The sequence below is a fragment of the Vulpes vulpes genome, chromosome 15, assembly GCF_048418805.1.
Source record: "Vulpes vulpes isolate BD-2025 chromosome 15, VulVul3, whole genome shotgun sequence".
NCBI lineage: Eukaryota > Metazoa > Chordata > Mammalia > Carnivora > Canidae > Vulpes > Vulpes vulpes.
Genome location: NC_132794.1, coordinates 118,083,206 through 118,103,497, shown reverse-complemented (window position 1 = coordinate 118,103,497; position 20,292 = coordinate 118,083,206). Strand labels below are relative to the sequence as shown.

Here is a 20,292-nt window from a genome sequence, read left to right as displayed (position 1 = left end):
CCCCAACCCCTGGCCCAGCAGGTCTGGCGCAGGGCTGCGGGGCTGCGGGGCTGCGGGGCTGCTGCTCGTAACTTGCTTCTCTTGCCTTTATTTCCCTGGCTGCGTGTTCCTGGAAATCATGTAAAATGCCCAGAAATTTCTCTGTGTCGCTGCTGTGCGCATGATCACATTCCTGGTTGCTACGATCTCAAAATGCCGCACGTCACGGAGGCGACCGAGCCCCCCGGGCAGCGAGGCCGTGCTATCCCGGGGTGTCTCGCCTGCCCTTGTCCCGCGGCGCCGCGTCCCTCGCAGCGCCCGTGTCCCCGTGGGCTCCTCCCTGGCGCTGCCGGCCGCCGACAGGCCTGCAGAGCACGGCCCCCCAGCCCGGCGAGGACCTACTCCGTCGGCGGGGACCCGGGCCCTCGAACCGCCGGCTCCGACCAGCAAACCCAGAACTAATGAGGTCGCGTGAACCGACGGGGCCGTTACAGCGCTTGCGACTCCCCGCAGCGCCGTCCTTCCCGTCGCGCGTCCAGATCTCAGGATCTCCTTTCGTGCCAGCTCTTAACTTAGCAATTCGGTGACCTGCACTTCTGCATGAACAGGAATAAAACATTTATTCCCCCGCCGCCCCGATCCCTCCGGAATGCAGAGCCTCCCACCGAGTGTTCTTATTTTCACGGCCACGTAGGGATTTTCCCAAACTCAAAACAGTCCTTGGAACGGGACACGGCGGGGCGAGCCCTTGGCTCGGCTTCCACCCGGAGACGCTCCAGACATCTCATCGGAGGTTCCTTATTCCCGCGCGGTTTTGAGGAGCCGAGACCGACTTTTGGAGCCCACGATGTCCTCGGGGATCACCCGGGCTTGGCCTCAACATCCCACTGGAGAATATGCATGAAATCACTGCTCCCGCCACCCCACGGGACACTCAGGCGGCGTTCGGGGAGGCGGCCCCCTCCGACCGTGACGCGTCGGGCAGCACGTTCCGGGGGACGCAGGCTGCCGGCCCCACACTCCGGTCCTGTTCACGGTTCCTGAGGCCTCGGCATCTCCCCGCGAACTGGCCTCGGTCCTAAATCCTCCCAGTGCCCCCAGCTCTCTGGGCGTTTCCTCCACCTTCCTGACTAAAGAAAGAACGTTCTGGCTAAGAACTGAAGCCCCGAGAGCTTGATGGACGGCTGGACTCCTCGGTGCCAAGTCCAGAGAAGCCACCTGGACCGAGCCCGCGGGGACAAGCCTCCGCCGACCGCGTGGACGGCTCAGAGAACCCAGCAGGACATCTGGTGACACCGCCAGGGACGCTCTCGCCCCAAACCAGCAACACCCACCTCGTTAGCCTCAGGCCCCAGGCCCCAGGCTCCTCTGTCAGGGCGGGTGGCCCTCCTCCCTGCGGGGCGTCCCAGGGGCGTCCCCCACCCACAGGCCCAGCACCAGACGTGGAGCCTGTGTCCTGAGGGCCATGGGGACCCGAAGGCCCCCAGTCTTGGACGGTCAGCCTGTCTTGCCAGTCACCCTCCCCCCAGGCTGTGCACAGAGCTGTGCCCTGGGGCTGGGACAGAGCCCCCTCCAGGGGACACCAGCTCCACGGACACGGGCATCCTGGGTGGCCTGAGGGTTGGCATGTGGGCCCGCACAGCCCAGCGACCCCTGGGGTCCCTCTGGGATCCCTCTGGGGTCCCTTTGGGGGTCCCTCTGGGTGTCCCTCTGCATGTCCCTCTGGGGTCCGTGTCTCCCCCTGTGGTCCCTCTGGGTTCCCTCTCGGTGTCCCCCTGGGGTCCCTATGGGGTCCCTCTGGAGTCCCTGGGTGTCCCCCTGGGGACGCTCTGCATGTCCCTCTGGTGTCCCTCTGAGTATCCCTCTGGAGTCCCTCTGCGTGTCCCTCTGGGGTCCCTCTGAGTATCCCTCTGGAGTCCCTCTGCATGTCCCTTTGGAGTCCCTCTGGGGTTCCCCTGGGTGGCCAGCCAGCTGACCTAGTGGATGCTGACCCTGCCAAGCAGCCTGGGGGTCCTCCCTCCCTCCCCCTGCCCCTTGAGTGTCTCTCCTTCTCTGTCCCTTCCCCCTCCCTCCCTCCCTTTGCCTTCAGAGCCTCCCTCACACGGAGTGTGGTCAGGTGCCCCCCGTGTTCACCCAGCTCCCTGGGTCCCGGGACAGGGGACAGGAACGCAGCCCCTCCATCCTTGCCATGACCCAGCAGCGGGGGGATGTAGGGGAGTCCCACTCAGCTCTAGCTGGGGCCCCAGGGTTAGGGGGCCTCCGGGAAGGGGGTCACGGCTTCCCCCAGGTGACACTGTGTCTACTCCCAGCTGCCAGCCAAGGACTCAGGGTAGGCACCCCGCAGGGGGCAAGAGGCGGGATGGAGGGGGGGCTGCCAAAGACGTCACAGGGCAACGGAAAGATGGAGAAGGATCCTGGAAGCTTCCCTGGGGAGGCCGGAGGTCACTCAGAGTGCAAGTGGCCATGCCTTCAAGGCAGGTGGGACATTCACTGCCCTGGGCCTCTGCCCCCACCCCCCGCAGCCCCCCCACCCCCTGCACCCACCCCGTCCCCTGTGCCCACAGCCAACCCTCTCCCCCAGGGGGTGTCCTCTCTCATGCGGCTGCTGCCCGTCCAGCGTTGCTCTAGGGAGGGTCAGCCCGTGACCTCCTGAGGCCCAAGCCCGACTGAGGAGGACACAGCCCCTGCAGAGGGGCCTCCCGGGAAAACCCGTGCAGCTGGGTCTGCTGGGCCAGAGCTGCCGCCCGAGGTCCCGAGGTCACGTCCAGGGTCAGGAACGCGGCGCTGTGCAGCTGGCATCCCAGGAGTAGAAGCCGGGGCCAGCGGGAGTCTGACCCTGCGTCCCTCCCCACCCAACGTCACCCCGGATTGGTGGGCTGGGGGGTATTTTCGCGCTGCTCTATTAATTCAAAACCAGGAGCAGAACCAAAATGAGTGTTAGAGCCATAACCTCCCGACATTTCTCAGAATGCACTTTCCGGCAGCTTCTCGGACGGCAGCGTCCCCCGTGGACCCCGAGGGGCCCCGCGCTGCCCTGGGTCCTGCTGTCCGCGTGCTCCCATCACCCAGAGCCCTCCTCCCTGGCCCCAAGACCAGAGCGTCAAGCCCAGAAGTGGGAACATCTGCGTGAAGGTTGTTTTTGCTAGATGCTATTTTTCAGATTCCAGGATGAAAAATGTCAACTGTCATCTGAAAACTGGCCTCCACTTTGTTCTGAAGCAGATGAAAACCACAGAAATTGTGCAGTGCGGCAGCGACGTCTGCCCTTCTTTACAGCGTCTGGTGTGCGGATGGACTTTGTCATCGGTTGGGCAGCAGCCAGGTGGCGGGCCACGCGGTTTCTGCGTGAGGACACTGCCCGGCGCAGCTCTCGGTGAGGAGCCCCGGGCCCAGCGACGGCCCTGGAGCAGGTGACGCCTGCAGGTCCCCTGGGGGATGGGCCGCGGGGGCGAGGGAGAGCAGGCGAAGAGCTGGACCCCCTGCACACCTGCCAGCGGGGAGCGGAGTGTGAGACATGCAGCCCCGAGCCCAGGACAAACGGGCGCTCAGGGGTGTGGGCCGGGCAGGTGCCACCGTCCAGCTCAGGCCCCAGAGGACAAGCACCCACGTACGAGCGCAAGACGGAAGCAAGGCGATCGCAGCAGCGGGACGACGGAGCCGAAGGACCGAGCTCCATGGCCACGCCCGGCGCCAGGTCAGCTTGTCGCTAGTCCAGAAGATCCGAAAAGGCACAAATACGCAAAAGCATCCGGGGTAAAGGGGAACCGCGGAGATTTAGAATGAACCCTCGGGAGAGAGCCCCGTCGTGTGGAGGTTTTGCAGGAAGAGGTGAAGTAGGAGAGCTCCGGGGACAGAGCCTCTCGGTGGGCCCGTGGCCGCGGAGGACGTGGGGACGGTGGCTCGGCCGCGCACCCGGGACGCAGACCCAGCCCACGGCGAACAGGCCGCGGGACCTCACGGCAGAGCCGACCCCACGCTGGGCCCTGCAGAGAGGAGCGGGGACTCGGGTGTCCTCGGAGGCGGGGACTCAGCGTGGCCGGGACACAGGTGTCTTTAATTAATAATTAAAAATTAATTAATAACGATTAATTAATCGTTAATTAATAACAATTACTAATTCATCTTCCGTGAAGAGTCGCGGAGCGCAGAAAAGGAGGCATCAAGCTTCCAGGTGGGGTCGAGGAAGACAGGACGACCTTGGTGTCTCATTCCGACCAAGGCGGCACACAGGGGGAAGCTACAGACCAACCTTGCTTGTGCACGTCAATGTAAAAACCTGCAATAAGTAAACTATTAGTGAGCAGAATTTAACAGCACAGATAAAGAAAAAAAAAAAGAAAGAAAGAAAAAGAAAAGGACGACCAGGTGGGCTCGTCCTGGGAATTCAAAGGCAGCGCAACACGTGGACATTTATTCTTATAAATTGGCACGTAATGATCTTAAACAGAAAAAAAAAACATGATTATTTCCATAAATGCCTAAAAGGAATTTGATAAAATCTAACATCCATTTTTGATTAAAAGCTAATTAATTGGGAAGAAATGAGCATTTTCCATCATCCTAAGGGAATATTATCATTAATATGATAATATTATTATATTATCTTCTGACTCCTTAAGACAAAGACCGTGACCCGTTAAAGGGACCGCGGGAAGGTGACGCCGTCTACACCACGGCGACAACGGCACCAAGTGCCCAGGAATAAACCTAACAAGAAATAGCTTAGATGTTTACAAAGAAAATTCGCGAAGCTACTGAAGACGGGGAAACAACTGGGAGGAGCGGCCGTGTTCTTGGACAGAAAAGCTCAATATTACAGAGACTCATTCTCCCACAATTAACCTATAAACTCGATGTCACCAAATCCATGGAGGTGCGTGTATGTGTTCAGAACTGGTCAGGTTTGGGCCAAGTTTTATTTTGAGAAACAAACCCACACGCATTCAAAACTCCTGTGGCGGAATCGAGGGTACGCGGGTCCTTCGGGCAGTGGGGACGGGAGGACCGTGTCCCGGGGCGCGGGCGCGGGGCGATGGGCGTGGACACTCCCCGCGGGGGCTGAGGGGCGGCCCCGCTGTGAGAGGGCGAGGGTGCGCCCTCCCGGGGCCCCGGCAGCGGGGACGGGGGTGGGGGTGGACGGTCCTACTTCCCGCTAACCCTGGGATCCTTCCAGGGAATCCACAAGCGACACAGAGAATAGGGGACCGAGACTCCAGAAGCAGTGGAGACGTCGCACAGTCTCGGTCCAGTCTGAGTGTGCAGAGACTCGGAGACTGAAAGGCAGCCCAGAACTTCGAAATGACAAAAATCCCACCGTAAGGAGGTAAAAAGACAGACAAGCGAGGACCAGCGGCAGCACGTGGTACGGGGGGGGGGGGGGCTGGTTTCCGCGCCCACGTCTGCAAACCTGCCCGAAAGTGGCCACATGCTCAGGAAGCGCGGGACGGGGTGGGGCACAGCCGCGCTTAAGGCCAGCGCCTCCTAAGAAGGGACGTGTCCGTCCGCGGACGGGGCAGCCCCTGCATCCATCATGTGGGAAGGACGGGGACGGGGACGGTCCGACCCCACAGCGCTCTGGGAAGCAAGTGGGCCAGGCCGGCGGCCGCTCCCTGTGCCCAAACTTCCACACGCGGCCTCAAACCCCCGTGGCTGGCGGCCCTGCCCGCTCCGTGCGGCCATCCAGCTGGCGTCCCTGACTCTGCACTGAGCGTGGGGGATGCGGCGTGCACGGTCCGCCCGTGGGGCCCGTCATCCAACAGGAGCCCTCGGGTAAACAACCCACGGCAGGGAACCGGCAGGGGTGACCGGAGGGCCCGCCCTCGGCCTCCTTCCAGGGCATCCCACCCACAACGTGCGGTGCTGCCGCTCCGGCTGGGAGGCCTGACCCGCAGGTCCCTGGGGCGCAGATGACCCCGCTCTCTGCAGCCAGTGACCCCTGGGGGTGCTGGAGGCGCATCCGCTCCGGGTGGTCGGCGCGGCGGGGCCGTGAGCCCCCAGGCTCTAGCTGCCACACGGGGCTAACGCCCCCCTGTGGAGACCCCCCCCCTGCCGCCCTCCCACCTGGATCACTGCCGGCCGCCCCTCCCGGGCCTCCTGCCCCACCCAGCCTCCGTGTCACGGCGGCCCCAGGGGGTCCTGGCGGGGTGCGAGCCACGTCCCCGGCTCCCAGAGGGGTGGCTTCCAGCACCTCACGGCGTCGCCGTGCAGGGGGACGCGGCCCCTCCTCCTGCGGCCCCAGCCCCTAGGTCGGAGGCAGGGCCCATCCTCCTCCCTGGCCACTCGTCCTGGCCCCCTGGGCGTCGGTGGACTGTCTCCCCGGTACAAAGGCGCCAGCACCTTCCGGGCCCCGTCGCCCCACGGGTGGCTTCTGTGCCCGCCCTGGGAGGGTGGCGTTTTGTAGTTCACATAAACGAGCACTTGGTCTCCCCACGTGCCTCCCCCGGACATGCCTCCACCTGCCAGGGCTCCTCCACGTGTCCTGGGCCCCAGCAGGACTGGGCCCCAGCAGGGCTGAGCCCCGGGGCCAGAGCAGGAGTCCACGTCGGGACCAGGGAGGGGGTCCCACCTCCCTCTCCCTCCTCCTCCGTCCCCACCCGCTTCTCAGCTCCCCCCGCAGCAAACATGCACTTGGGCCCCAGATCAGGCCTGTGGCCAGGCCGGCCCACGACACGGCCAAGCGCCCTCCTGGGCCCGGCTCAGCGACCTCTCCCCAGCATCCACGTCGGACTCCCCAGGACGATCAAATATCCCACCCGTGTGGCCTGAGCAGTGGGTGCATGGGGACCGAGAGGGACTCAGCTGCCCACACCCACAGCCAGGAGGGGTCACCTGCCTGCCTGGCTTGTGTCCCAGCCTGGCCCTGACGTTGCTCCCACCTCACACTGTGAGGAGAGAGGCCCCTTGCAGGGGTGAGGCCCCCGCCGTGGGTCAGGGCGGAGGTCGCGGGGCCTGGCCACCCTCCCAGGGATGCCGCGGCTTGTCCCCTGAGGAGAGAGAACAGGTGTGAGTCCAAACTGTCCTGATATCAGGCCTCAGGTACGTGGGAGGGTGATGGGGCTGGGGAGACACTTCTGTGTCCCCGACTGACAGGCACCCAGCCCAGCGCCCGCCAGGGTCAAGGCCACTCCTGATGCCAAGGGAAGGCTCTCACGTTTAGGCGGTGGGACGTGCAAAGGAGTTGCTAGTTAATGCTGTCGGCAGGCGTCCTGGAATATTTGGAAACGGTTTGACCGAGGTCGGCTCTAATGACATTCCTGAGGCCCAGAGCAAGGAGAGGCTGCGGTCGCACGAAGGACATGGTGACATTTCCGTGCAGAGTGAACCCTCCAGCCGCCAGCCTGTGCCCTGGGAGCCCCCGGTGAAGGCCAGCTGGCTTCCGAGGAGGGTGGGCTGTGTGTGTGCGAGCACACGTGTGCTCTGTGAGTGGAGGGGGTGAGCGTGAGTGTGTGTGAGCATGTGAGTGTCAGTGTGTGAGTGGGGGTATGAGTGTGTGCGTGTGAGTGTGAGCATGAGTGTGAGTACATGCACATTTATGAGTTCAGGGGTGTATGAGGATATGAGCGTGGGCATGAGTGTGCACGTGTGTGTCTGTGAAACGTGAGTGTGAGCACACGCGTGCATCTGTGAGAGTCTTGTCCCCAGCAGGTGTGTCCATCCCTGCCGTCTCCCTGCCCCACGTGAGATGCCGGCGTCACGGAGCTGCCAGCACGATGCCGGGCGCCTGAGATTCCGCGTGGGCACCACCCACGGCAGCCGGAGCGGGACCCGCCTCACCGCAGCACCTCGTGGGCGCGGAAGGAGGCCCGGCCGTGGGGTGGGGGGCGCCTGGCGTCCTCCTCAGTGTAGACGGCCTCTTCGGTGACCGGAAAATGGAGCCGACGCCTGCCTGAATTTCAAACAAATGACATCAGGAGAGTCAGGGGATGAAGGAGGCCTGGCCCCCAGCACCCGGCCCCCCGCACCCGGCCCCCAGTACCCCAACCCCCAGCACCATGGCCCCCCGCACCCTGGCCCCCAGCCCCCTGCCCCCAGTACCCCAGCCCCCAGCACCCTAGTCCCCAGTCCCCCGGGGCTCCCTGGCTCCCAGCCCTCAGCACCCCGGGCCCCCGCACCCCAGCCCCCGGCTCCCAGTCCCCTGGGCTCCCTGGCTCGCAGCTCCCGGCCCCCCACACCCCGGCCCCCAGCCCCCAGCCCCCGGCCCTTGCTGCTGCCCTATACGGAGCCTCCTACTCTCTGCTGAAATATTCACGGAGCAACGAGACCCCAAGCATCAGTGGCTGCCCTTGTGCTCACTGCTCACCGGGCCAGCGGCTCGCTCGGGGCAAGACCTCCCTCCTCCTCCAAGAAAGGAGGGCAAGTGGGCAAAGGGGGCAGCGCCCATATTTTTAGACCATTGAAATGAGCACTTAAGGGACCCCCCGCCAGACGAGAACCGAGTACAGATGGGTGCAGCCCGGCAGAGCACCAGACGCGGCCGAGCTTCTGTCACCCGCTCCCCGAGGGCCCACTTCGTTCCACTGAGGCCCTGGCCGACTCCGGGCCCGCCGCTGCGCCTCACGGCTGTGGTTGAGGGGGCGCCCGCACCCCACAGTATCGGGCGGCCGGCCCCAGGCGGGGTGTCCGCGGGGGCAGCGGCCTCGGATCGGGCGGGGGGCGCTGCAGTCACCCCCCGGGAGCTCGACTGCTCTGGGTGGACGTGGCCGCCGGCGCCTGCCCCCCTTCCCCGAAGCTGCCCCCACGTGCTCACCCGTGTGCTCACCACCCCCCGCGTGCTCACCGCCCCCCTCCCCAAAGCCGCAGCACGCCGGGCGAGGGCAGAGGTCGGGGCTGGCGTCCCGGGGCATCGGTTTCCGAGGGCTGACGCGACAAATGCACACTCGGGGGACGTGCTGCGGTGCTGGCGGCAGGAGCCCGAAGCCCGTGGGGCTCCCTCCAGAAGCTCCAGGGGAGGACCCTTCCCGCCTCTTCCAGCCCTGGGGCCCGGGTGTCCCCCGCCTGTGGCCTCGCCGTCCCGGGGCCCCTCCCCTCCTCCGTCCCCTCACAGGGAGGGACTCTGGGACTTGCGTGGAGGGTCCACCCCCTATCGAGGATGATGTCGTCCTGACACCTTAATCACACCCCGAAGACCTTATTTCCAGGTGCCGTCACGGTCACAGGTTCCAGGCGGACGTGGACACGGCCTGCTGAGGAGCAGCGTCCACCAACCTCCTGCGGACTGAGCTCCGAGGGGCCCGCACGCGGCTGCCGCCTTCACCGGCCCCTTCACCGCCCCCTTCGGGGTCCAGCGACGAGGAGCCCGAACTACAAGAATCCCCTTGTGTGCCGCCTTGGTCGGAATGAGACACCGAGGTCGTCCTGTCTTCCTCGACCCCACCTGGAAGCTTGATGCCTCCTTTTCTGCGCTCTGCGACTCTTCACGGAAGATGAATTATTAATTGTTATTAATTAACGATTAATTAATCGTTATTAATTAATTTTTAATTATTAATTAAAGACACCTGTGTCCCGGCCACGCTGAGTCCCCGCCTCCGAGGACACCCGAGTCCCCGCTCCTCTCTGCAGGCCCCAGCGTGGGGTCGGCTCTGCCGTGAGGTCCCGCGGCCTGTCCGCCGTGGGCCGGGTCTGCCTCCCGGGTGCGCGGCCGAGCCACCGTCCCCACGTCCTCCGCGGCCACGGGCCCACCGAGAGGCTCTGTCCCCGGAGCTCTCCTACTTCACCTCTTCCTGCAAAACCTCCACACGACGGGGCTCTCTCCCGAGGGTTCATTCTAAATCTCCGCGGTTCCCCTTTACCCCGGATGCTTTTGCGTATTTGTGCCTTTTCGGATCTTCTGGACTAGCGACGAGCTGACCTGGCGCCGGGCGTGGCCGTGGAGCTCGGTCCTTCGGCTCCGTCGTCCCCCTGCTGCGATCGCCTTGCTTCCGTCTTGCGCTCGTACGTGGGTGCTCGCCCTCTGGGGCCTGAGCTGGACGGTGGCACCTGCCCGGCCCACACCCCTGAGCGCCCGCGAGTCCTCAGGGAAGCCTGCCCCGCGCGGCCGAGTCCGCCCGCCCCCGTTGTTCCCGGGATGCTCCGGTTCACAGATTTGTTCTCGTTTCTCCCTGAATCTCAGCGTGAAGACACGGGGGTTTCTAGGGCTGTTTGCTGTTGCGTTTTAACGTCTGATTTTGTTGTCATGATCAGACAACGTCCTCTGCGCTGTTTCTACTTTGGGGGCCATTTGAGGGTTTTGGGGACGAGCGATGGAACATTCTGTGGGAAACAAAGCTTTGTTCTCTACGTTCAGCCTCGAATACAGATCTCGGTCTGTCTCCTCGGCCCCGTTGTAGGCGACACGGAACTGGAGTTTCCTGTTATGAATATTTTTCCACTGTGTTTGCTGACGCTTTCTTTTTTTTTTTTTTTTTGCTGACACTCTCTTAATTTGATTTTAACCTTGTCCGGCGGCGGACGCTCCGTCTGGCCTGTCAGCCTGTCTGATCTCTCTGGGCCACTTGGGTGCCCTCGGGTCTCCTTTGACAGCAAGTGACTCGTTTGTTTTATGTTCCAATTCGAGCTTTTTTCATTCCACGGGTGTGTTCTAAGCCTGTGATATTCATGGATATGACTTTGGTCTTATTATATTTTATGCATTTATCTGTTTTATTTATATTTCATGTTTATTCCTATTTTTAAAATTTGTATGTGATGCTTTCTGTCTTTATCGTGGTTTTTTTGTTTTTGTTTTTGTTTTTTGTTTGTTTTGTTTTTTATCTTTTTGTTTCCCCAAATGACCTGTGAATCCTGTGCTTGGGCTTGTGTGGCTCGCTGTGGACGTGGCAGGCTGGTGCTGAGGCTTCTCCACGGCCTCGCTGGCGTCCCAGGGAGCCTCCGCTTCATCACCCCTGCCTGGGCTTTTTTCCTTTTTCCTCTTAATGCATTTTTTCCATAAAATTCTTTGAATCTCTGGGGTGGGATTTCTGAGGTTCTGCTGACAGGAACCAGGGGAGCGGTCGAGCGGGCCCAGAGCTGAGGACTCTCCCAGCCAGTCGCTGGGGAAGCACGCGGGTACCCGGGGCCCTGGGACTGTGGCCGTAGAGGCTGCTGGCCCTCCCGCCCCGGGACACACGGCCCGTCCCTGCCCTTCCCTGCCCCGGCAGGAGGGACCCATCTGTGAGCAGCCCTGTCGTCCCTACTACCCCAGTCCACACAGGTGGGGGCTGCTCCCCAGCCCCCTGGAACTTTCCGGAGCATCTGCAATCCCCTCTCCTGGGCCCCTCCTTCCTGGGCCTTCATCCTGCAGGTTCTCCTGAGTGGCCACCCAGGTAGCGGGAACAGTCACCGACGCCGACTCCTGCTGCAGGTCTGCACTCCCCTCTACTCCACGAGCCCCCCCTCCCCTGCAGCTTCACCGGGCGTCACTGTGTGTCCCTCTGCTGCGAAGCTGCCCGACGGCCTGGACTGCCCCTGTACTGACCTCCGGAGCCCCGGGCCACAGCCCACGTGTGCCCACCCCCAGGCCACCTGTCCCACGCGGCCCCTTCCCTAAGAGTGCCGGGCTACCTGCTGGCCCGGCTGGACTCCGAGGCCAGAGCACGGGGCAGCGGCCAGCACAGAGCGGAGCCCCGGGCAGGGAGGCCTGAGCACGTGAGTAACGACGTGGCATCTCCTAAAACAGGCAATGGCGGGAGGACACCAAGCGTGCGGCTTGAGGCTAGGCTGGGGGCTCCTGAGCCTGGCGGGGGGGGCGGGTCCTGGCGAGCATCTGGCCACCAGCAGGGAGAGGTCACGGCACCTGAGCCTCGGTCAGCCTTGGGTGCTCAGGACCTGCAATCGCTGCGCCCACGCAGAGCCTGCGTCTGTGGCTGTGTCCAGGACCCGTGCAGCTGCCGCAGGAGGCCCAGCGCACGCGAAGGTGCCCGAGTGTCGGCTCCAAGCCCCTCACGTCCAGGGCTCTGGCTTCCCCCGGGGCCCGACTCTGGGCCTGCGAGGACAAGGCTCCCACCCTGCCCCTTCCGGAAGCCTCTGGCTTCTTGCCGGACATTTCTGCCCAAAGAGCCGATCGTGACCTGAGAGCCCTCTCTCCCCGAGGGGCTGGGGACATGCTGAGCCCCCGGGGCCTTCTGAACCCCCAATATCAAAGCGTGCCCCCAGATCTCCCGTTTGCAGGACATTTTTCAGACTGGCTGCTTCCTCCACCAAATCCCGCTTGGGAGGGTGAGAGGAAAGCGCAGTTCTAGAAGGTTCTCGTGCCTTGTGCTTTGCGCACAGTGAAACCCCCCCCCCCGGAATCCTTTCCCTGACCCCTGCCTCTTTCTCAGCCAGGGCACCACCGCCAACCACTGTCCCGGGAGGGCATGTCCTCAGGTCTCAGTGGGAGGGGGCGTTGGGGGGCTGGGGTCCCGTCCACACTGGGGCTGGTGAGGCAGGAGGACCCCCCAGTCACCTTCCTGCAGGGTCCTGTGCAAACAAGACAACAGGCCCGACGCGGACTCACCACCCCAAGCCTCAGGTCACCTACCCGAACCCTAATTACAGGTTCGGCTCCCCCAGAAACGGATCCTGAGGGTAGTGAGGTGGGAGCGGCCGGGGCAGCCTAGAGGCCATCGGCCCGACGGCGCCGTCCCCTGGCCCTCACCCCCCGCTTCTGTCGGTAATTCCCAGGCCCCCTCCCCTCCTGTCTGCAGGATGGGGGCGCCCGGTTCTTGAATCATTGAACAAAGCCAGTCGGACCCCTGACATTTACTGTGTCGAATTCTTAGCTGTTCCGAAAGACGCTGCCTCTTGAATCTAGTGTCAGTGGTTCTGTGGGGCGGGAGGGGGCGGGACACAGGCACAGGGCAGCGGCCTCCCTCGTCCTGGTGCCAGAAACAAGGGGCGCGGCCCCATTCCAGGGGGGGCTGAGGTGGTGGCGGGGGGGCTCTGGCCGTGCCCGCTGAGGCTGTTCCCCGGCTCTGCAGCTCTGGGCTCACAGGCACATGACCCACGGGGATGAAAACCTCAAAAAAGTGCAGGTTCCAGGAACAGCCGTGTGGAGGAGCCACAGAGGAGCCCGAGAGCAGCCATGGAACAAGGCCCGTCCCTCCAGCCACGCGGAGGCCACCACCCCATCGCCCGGTGGGGCGGCCTGCACCTGTGCGGGTGACGCTGACCCGCTGGCAAATCCAGGGGACTCGGCGGAGGACAGGTCACGTTCCCACCCCACAGCCCGTGGGGGAAGGCCTGTCCGCGGGATGTGCCAGAAGCTGTGACCCCATCGCCAGAGGACAGATGGCTTGATGCCACGAACGGGCGAAAGGCCAGGCCGGACCCTCCGCCGAGCCGGCCGCACAGTCCCGCAGTCCCACGGGGCGTCAGTAAGGACGCGCAAGCAGAGGCCAGGCTGGATCGCTGCGTCCCGTCCACAGGATCGGTGACGCTACGAAGGTGACAGCAAACCGTGCTGGATATCCGGGGCGGCCGGAACTGTCCCGCGTCCTGGCGCAAATGGCAAAAGGAGCCCCTTGAAAAGCAGTTTGCAGTCGTCGTGAGGCTAAGGCCTCAGCCACCCTGCGTCTTACCGCCCACCCCGGGAAGCCAGGGCCGGCGCCCCAAACACGCCGACCTGACGGTAGCCTTGCTCCCCGAGCCCCAGAGGACGGGGACGTGCGTGCGACCCAGCAGAGCGCAGCCCATGGTGACAGGGTGCTTGGGAGGGCCCGTTCCCACACGGAGCGGTTTCTGCGAGCACCGTGGTGACGCCAGCGTGTTTCCTTGTAAGAACACAGCGCGGGACACGCGCACACACGAGCCACATACGGATTCACCACGTGTCTGTCGCGGGCAAGTCCGTGGGTCCGCAGCAGGCGATCGGTAGCTAAGCTCTGGGGGAATCTGGTTACACGCGGATTTTCAGCTGCGCGGGGCGGGCGCCCCTTCCCCCCGTGTTCGGGGTCAGCTCTACGCGTCAGCAAATGAAGGAAAACGCCGCACACACAGCAGCGTGGACGAGGCTGGAGAACATCGTGTTCAGCGAGAATAGAAGCCGGACGCCAGAGAACGCCAGGCAAACCGTGGGACGGAAACGTGCTGATGCCCAGCCCAGGCCTGGCACATGTCTGTGGGACGATGCGGGAGCCGAGTGCGGGTGCCGCCGCGCTCCCGACAGCACAGGACGCAGGAGCACCGCCGCCGTCGGAACACGCACCTTCTTCGGGAGCCTGTTGCTCCAGAGGAGACCCGAGAGCTCTCGTTCCAGGACGTCCCGTAGACAACGCCGCGATCCCCGCTGTTCAGGTAAACGTAGCCAGATTCGGAGAAAGCAAAGGAAGGGCTCTGTGACCGTGCCCGTCTGGCCACGCAGAGGGCAGGGCCCCGCCGGGCCTCCCGACAGCCGTCCAACCCGGGGACAGAGAGGTCACCTGTGGATGGTGGCCGAGGAGCCACGCGGTCTCCGCCCCGACGCTCTGCGCCCGCCGCGCACCTGCCCGCGCCTCTGCTCATGGTCGGTTGACTAACAGGAAGGGTGGAAGGAAGCGAGCCAAGCACCCAACTCAAGAAGTCGCGGTAAGTGACAAAAAGGGGCGAGCGGGCAAGAGGTACAGAAGAAATTAGTCGAAAATGAATTCTAGGATCGAAGAAGAACCTGAAAGCTCAGTCTTTAAAAATAGGAAGATAGTAAAGTCGGACGTTAAAGAGACGCAGAATAAAGGAGCCGTGGGAAGGAAACAGCCCAAGGCACAGCGGAGACGAGACACAACCACGTTCACGGCTGCGCGTCCTGAAGCCCGGGTGATGCGGATGCTGTTCCAGAAAAGTGCAGGCGGGCGTGTCACACACACACACGTGCCCGCACACACCCACACGCAGACGCACGCACATACACCCACATGCACACACGACCACACACACATACCCATGCATGGCAACATGGACACCCCTACGCGTACCCTCGCACACCCACCCCCGTGCACACACCCACCTGTGCACACCCACACGCATGCAGACACACTCTCAAGGTCGCTTGCTGAAAACAAACAAAAGAACAATCCAGTTTCGCAAGAGCTGGTGGCCTTGGAGGAACAAGCAGTCCACCAGCAAAGAGAAAAGGGACAAACCTTCGAATCCTCACGGACAGAAACCCAGGCCACCTCCCGCCCCCCTGCGGAGGCACAGCGTTAGCAGGCCTGACGCTCTCGGCCGGGAGGAGCAGCCCCGCTCGCTGCCCCAGGGCGGCCACCGAAGAGCCCCAGTCGGTGCAGCCGGGCTGAGGGAGGTGCACGCGGGCGTGGCCACGTCATGGGATCGAGACGCTCTGGGGGGCATGTGGGGGGCACGTCAGGGAGGTCCTGCTGCAGTGGGCGCTGGTGCACCTGGAAGGAAGCCACTCAGGGGGCACGAGGGACGGTCCTGCGGGTGCAGCGTGTCCCTCGTGGGCGACGCCGCAGCGCTTGGTGCTGTCCTCGTGGAGCCTGGGTCACAGCAAGGACAAGGAGGTGCTCTCGGGGGACACGGGGCACCCCACAAGGCCCACACTCGGGTCTCAGGCAGAGGAAGGGGAAGAGCGGCTTGGGCCTGACCCGAATCGTCTTGACTGAATGAAGCCCCGTCCGTCGAACAAAAAAGCCTGTGCCCCATTCTCCATGCCTGAGACGCTGCAGCGCGAGGAAAAGGAGTTTTAATACTTAATGCTCCAGGATTTGGAAAATCTCTTAACGTTGGCAGATGCTTCCTTGGGGGGGATAAATGTTTTATAACCGCCGTGTGCGCGGTGCCCCGCGTCCCCCTGAATAAACAGAGACGTTTCAGGACACTGTGGAGCTGACAGCTGGCAGACGAGGCCCGAGCCTTCTCCCTCCGGTCCCCGCGTGACTGCAGATCTGGGGCGAAACGGGGTCAGAATCGTGCCCCGCAGAAGCCATCTCAGCACACGCTCACGCCCACCGCGCCGCACCTCTCACGTGTGCACACGTACGTGCAGGTGTATACATCTTGTCATGCTTTGAATTTAAATCTTATCTAAGAAAACGTAGACACGATACTTGCCCGAAATCTTCCCGCATCCTCGTCTTCCAAAGGCAAAGTGGAGGCGGAGGGAGGACATCGGCGGGGAGCGCACAGGGAAGAGGCGGCTTACGCTTAACAGGAGAGGTGCCTACTTCTCTTTCCCACAGGCCGTGGGGGACGAGCAGCTGCCCCACGGGTTACCCCCACGTGGCACAAAGGGGCTGCTCCAGCTCCAGCCCTCACGGCCGCGTCTCCGCGGCAGGCAAGAGGAAGGGCCCACCAAGGGATTGCGCTCCCGTGACGATACACCCCCAACTGCTTTAAGGTGCCCAGAGCTTGTGCACCTGGCCACCCTGGGGATAGGGGGGTGCGACGTCAGGGAGCCTCGTGCCTGCGGGAATCGGAGTCTCTTCCTGACACATGAAGGGAAGGGATGGTGTAGACAAGGCCCACAGACTCGCCCACCGCGGGCGGGGCCCCCAGACGGAGCGGACTCCCCAACAGCTCCACGCAGCCTCCTCTGCACCCTCCTCCCTGCCCTGCCCCCCAGCTCCCCGCCCTCCACCCCCACCCTGGCCCACGCTTCCCACTCACCCCCTCACCTGCCGCCCACCCCACCCCCCACCCCCCGCTCCCCAGGCCCCAGCGGCCCACAGCCACCCTGCCCTGGGGCCGTGGCCCACAGCTCCCGCCCACCGGTGGGGACTCTGTGGGGCTGGCCAGCCCTCCCTCCAGGAGGACCCCAGGGGGCCCTTCCCTCATCCCGGGGGCCTGCAGGTGGGCAGAGGTCACGAGGAAGGGGCTCCAACCTCGGGGGCCTTGCTCTGCCCACCCCTGGGGCCTCCCAACCGTCCTCCTCCGCGCCCAGCCCTGGGCACCGCGACCCCACCCCGCAGACCACCCGCCTGTGCACGACCCGGAAGCAGGAGCCCCCCCCCCCAGTCCAGGGCTTCCCAGGGTATGCACTGATGCCTCCACCTGGTCCTGCTGCCTGCCCCACTGGACCCCCGCCTGCCCCTCCCAACCGCCTGGCTCTGCCCCCCTCCTGCCCTCCCATCCCCGTTCAGCCCCCCCACATCCCCCTGGCCCCCCACCCCTGCCTAGCTCCTGTTCCCCCCATCTGGCCCCCTTACCCAGCCCCCAGCTTGACCCCCACCCAGCAACCCCCCCCCCGCCTGACTCCACCCCCTTCGTGCCTCCCTTGGCACCCCCATCCCCCCTCTTCCGACTCCCCCCCTCCCAGTTCCTGCCTGATCCTCACCTGACCCCCTCCTGGTCCCCACCCGGCCCCCAGCTTGAACCCCCCGGCACCTCCCCTGGCTCCACCCCTCTCGTGCCCCCCTTGGCCTCCCCATGCCCCCCCTCTTCTGGCCCCCGCCTGACCCCCACCTGGCCCCCCCAACCCTCCCACCCACCAGGCCCCCACCTGGCCGCCCTCTCAGGCCAGCCCCCTCCCGCCCCCACCCCAGCTCTGTGGGTTTATGCCCCATGTTGGCTTAGTCCATCTTCCAGGTGCAGCCGAGGTCACCTAAGTCGCTGGCTCGGGCTGCCAGTGGTGACATCAGGGAGGTCTGCGGCGAGCACCACGCGTGCCTGATGCCATCCGGTCCCATGCACCCCACCCTCAGCTCCGCCTTGCTCCCCTCACCTGGTCCTGCAGGGGGTGGGCGTGGGCTCCCCCCTCTCCCCTCTGGGGCTCTGGTCTCCGCAGGTCGTTGAGGCGGTGGCCTGGCTCCTCTTCTCCCCATGGAGACGCGGCCGTGGGAGCTCAGCACACTGTGGCTGCGGGATGCTTGGGTGGTTTCCACTTCGGGGAGTTGGGGACAGAGCTGCTGTGGACATGCTTGTGCACGGGCTTCTGCGGAGGCATCATGTGTGTTGGGTAAACCCCTAAAAGGAGGATGGGGGGGTCAGGGGTAGGTGGAAGTTAACCTGTCTCGGACGTTGCACCACTTTTCATTCCCACGGGCCGCGTGTGAGGGTCGCGCGGCACCTCTCACCGATACTCACTGTGGCCAGTGTCTTTAATTTCAGCGTTTCTTGTGGCCGATCCTTTGTGTGCTGTTGGTCTTTCCGTATTGATTTAGTGGTTTTAGATACAGCCTGGCCCAGTCCCTGTGTCAGGCACATTTACTGCGAATACTTTCCTCCGGTCTGTTCATTTTCTCTGCAGCCTTTCGGAGAGCAGAGGTCTCACTTTCGACGGGGACGGCTTTATTTTTCCCTTGATGGTTTCCCTTTTGTGCCCTTGCTAAGAAACTTCCACCTGCTCCAAGACGGTGTGGTTGTTTCCCTCTTCCACACCCGTAAATCGGCCCCCAAGCCTGAGACGGGGCTGTGACGGGGCTGCCCGGCGAGGCCGAGGCCGAGCGCACCCGGCGCCCCGGGGAGAGACCGCTGCGTTCCCCACGGAGTCGGCACGTCTGGCGGGGTCCGCGGGCTGCGGACACAGGCTCCGCTGGTCCACGCCGTGTCACGTCCGGCCGCGGCCTCACCGTCAGGCCCGAAAGGAAGCAGCGTGTGTCCTCCAAGGCCGCCCTGCTCCTCAGTGTGGTCTTGGCCACTCCGCGTCCTTCGTGTATCTGTGGATATTTTGGGGTCACCTGCAGGTTTCCAGAGAAAGCTCTGCTGGGATCGTGACTGGGATTGCCCGGAGCGAGAAGCGCCCCTCCGAAGGAAAGGCCGTCTCCCGAACCCCAAATCCCAGACTTGCGACCTCTCAGCCACGTTTTGTAGCCTTACTGCCACGGTTTTACGCATCTTTTGTTAAATTTATTCCAAAGTGCTCTGTTTTGGTGCTGTTCTAGACAGCGTGTTTCTGTCCTTTTCTGCTTGTTGCTGGTATTTACAGACACGATCCACGCTCACTGTTGGCATCGTACCCTGTTCCTGGCTAAAGTCACTTCCTAGGAGCTGTTTGTCTCCGTGGAGGCTGCAGGATTCTCCACATTGGCCGCCACGTGAGGCAATAAAAGCCCATCAGCTTTACAAGCTCGCCTGTCTCACTCCTTTAGAAATATCCCTCCCAGATGACTAAGTCCCTGCCTCGTCTCCTCCACTCCGTGAGAAGTCAAATTTCTTGAAAAAGCTGTGCAACTGCCTCTGTCTCTGCTCCAGGGCCCACTCACTCTTGCACCCCCCCCAACGCCCCCTTCAGAGAAATGGCTGTTCTGGGGTCGCTCACAGCCTCCACGCTGCTAATCCCGACCACTGCTTCTCAGCGCTCGCCTCACCTTGGCCACGTTTGGCGTAGCTGACCCCCTCCCCCAACTCCTGCCCTTGCTGCGGGGGCTCTGCACGGCTTCCCTTCCACCTCTGCAGCTCTTCCTGCAGCTCTCCCTGCTGCTCCTGGCCGAGGGCTCTCCAAGGCCGGTCTCCAGCCCCCTCGGCCCCGGGGCTCTCACCCGCACACCAGCATGCCGGGGCAGGTGTGTGCACGCCTGCACCTCCAGCCCAGAGCCTTCCTGCGAACGTGAGCTCTGAATACTTCAGCATCCCACATGCCCCCACAGAACAGCCAGGACCCGCTCCTGAGCTGCCCCTGGCCGGCCCTCTCCTGGAGCTCCCCAGCCCGGTGCATGCCCTGTGCACCCCCGGGGTGGACGGCCCTCTGGGCCCTCTTTGGTCCCACACCTGTCACCCAGGCCCGCTCTCCCTTCCTGCCCTGGGCATGAGCCTGTGGCCTTGTCACCACCTCCAAACCAGTCTCCACCTGGTACCGTCAGAAAACGCTGAGACCTGAGGCCACTGGGCCCAATATCCTGGTGTGGGGGGCACCCGCCCTGGCCGGTTCCCTCCCCCCCCACGCCTCCTGGGCACCCGGCCCCGCTCCCCGCCGGCGCAGGTGCTGCTCACCCCGCACTTGTGGGGAGCCTCCCCTCTCCGGCGGATCTCAGCTCGCCCCCACCCTCGCCTGCGCCACCCCCTCGGGATCCGACCCCGGGCAGGCATTCACTGTGCCTGACATCCCCTCCGCAGGCGCAGGCGCAGGCGGCGGCAGGTGCACCTGCTGCGCTCCCAGGCGCGCTCAGCCCCGCCCCGCAGGGTCAGCAGCTGTAGGATCCCCCTTCTGCAGCGGGCACGAATGAATGAAGGAAGGAACGAATGAATGAACGCACGCGAGCACGCTGAGGGAAGGGGTTAAGGCCCGCAGGACCACTTCCAGGGCCGGGACCAGACCCAGGGGCATCCTCGTGCTGGGGGGACGCGGGGCGAGGAGGCGGGGCGAGGAGGCGGGGCGAGGAGGCGGGGCTCCCCGAGCATCCGCCGGGGCGGGGGGAGCGGGGCCGGTGCGGTGAGGGCGCCCGCGCAGCGCGACCCCGACCCCGACCCGACCCCGACCCTGCCCTG

The 20,292-nt window shown here is 64.0% G+C and overlaps 1 protein-coding gene and 1 long non-coding RNA gene across 4 annotated transcripts; both read right to left on the bottom strand.

The window, feature by feature from the left end:
- Positions 1-4,014: 4,014 nt before the first annotated feature.
- LOC112928791 (uncharacterized) lies at positions 4,015-20,152 on the bottom strand. Of its 3 annotated transcripts, none has more exons than XR_011997639.1 (4): positions 20,061-20,152; positions 17,953-18,545; positions 17,591-17,832; positions 4,015-7,864 (listed from the first exon to the last, which is right to left on the bottom strand). It is a non-coding gene; the product is annotated as an uncharacterized lncRNA (long non-coding RNA). The 3 variants fall into 3 exon arrangements; XR_003236788.2 differs by lacking the exon at positions 20,061-20,152 and adding an exon at positions 19,798-20,054; XR_003236787.2 differs by lacking the exon at positions 20,061-20,152 and having other exon boundaries at positions 17,953-19,757.
- On the bottom strand, positions 12,685-16,460 carry LOC140595758 (uncharacterized). Its single transcript, XM_072740515.1, has 2 exons — positions 14,358-16,460; positions 12,685-14,224 (listed from the first exon to the last, which is right to left on the bottom strand). Exons 1-2 carry the CDS (start codon positions 14,437-14,439, stop codon positions 13,311-13,313), a joined length of 996 nt encoding a protein of 331 aa, XP_072596616.1. The 5' UTR covers positions 14,440-16,460; the 3' UTR covers positions 12,685-13,310.
- Positions 20,153-20,292: the final 140 nt, after the last annotated feature.

Excerpts from the sequence above, each read along its gene's own strand:
- LOC140595758 (XM_072740515.1), bottom strand. The coding sequence starts at position 14,439 with ATGAGCAGAGGCGCGGGCAGGTGCGCGGCGGGCGCAGAGCGTCGGGGC. Across the intron at positions 14,225-14,357 it reads TCCTCGGCCACCATCCACAG|CGGGGATCGCGGCGTTGTCT; the intron begins GTGACCTCTCTG and ends TTACCTGAACAG.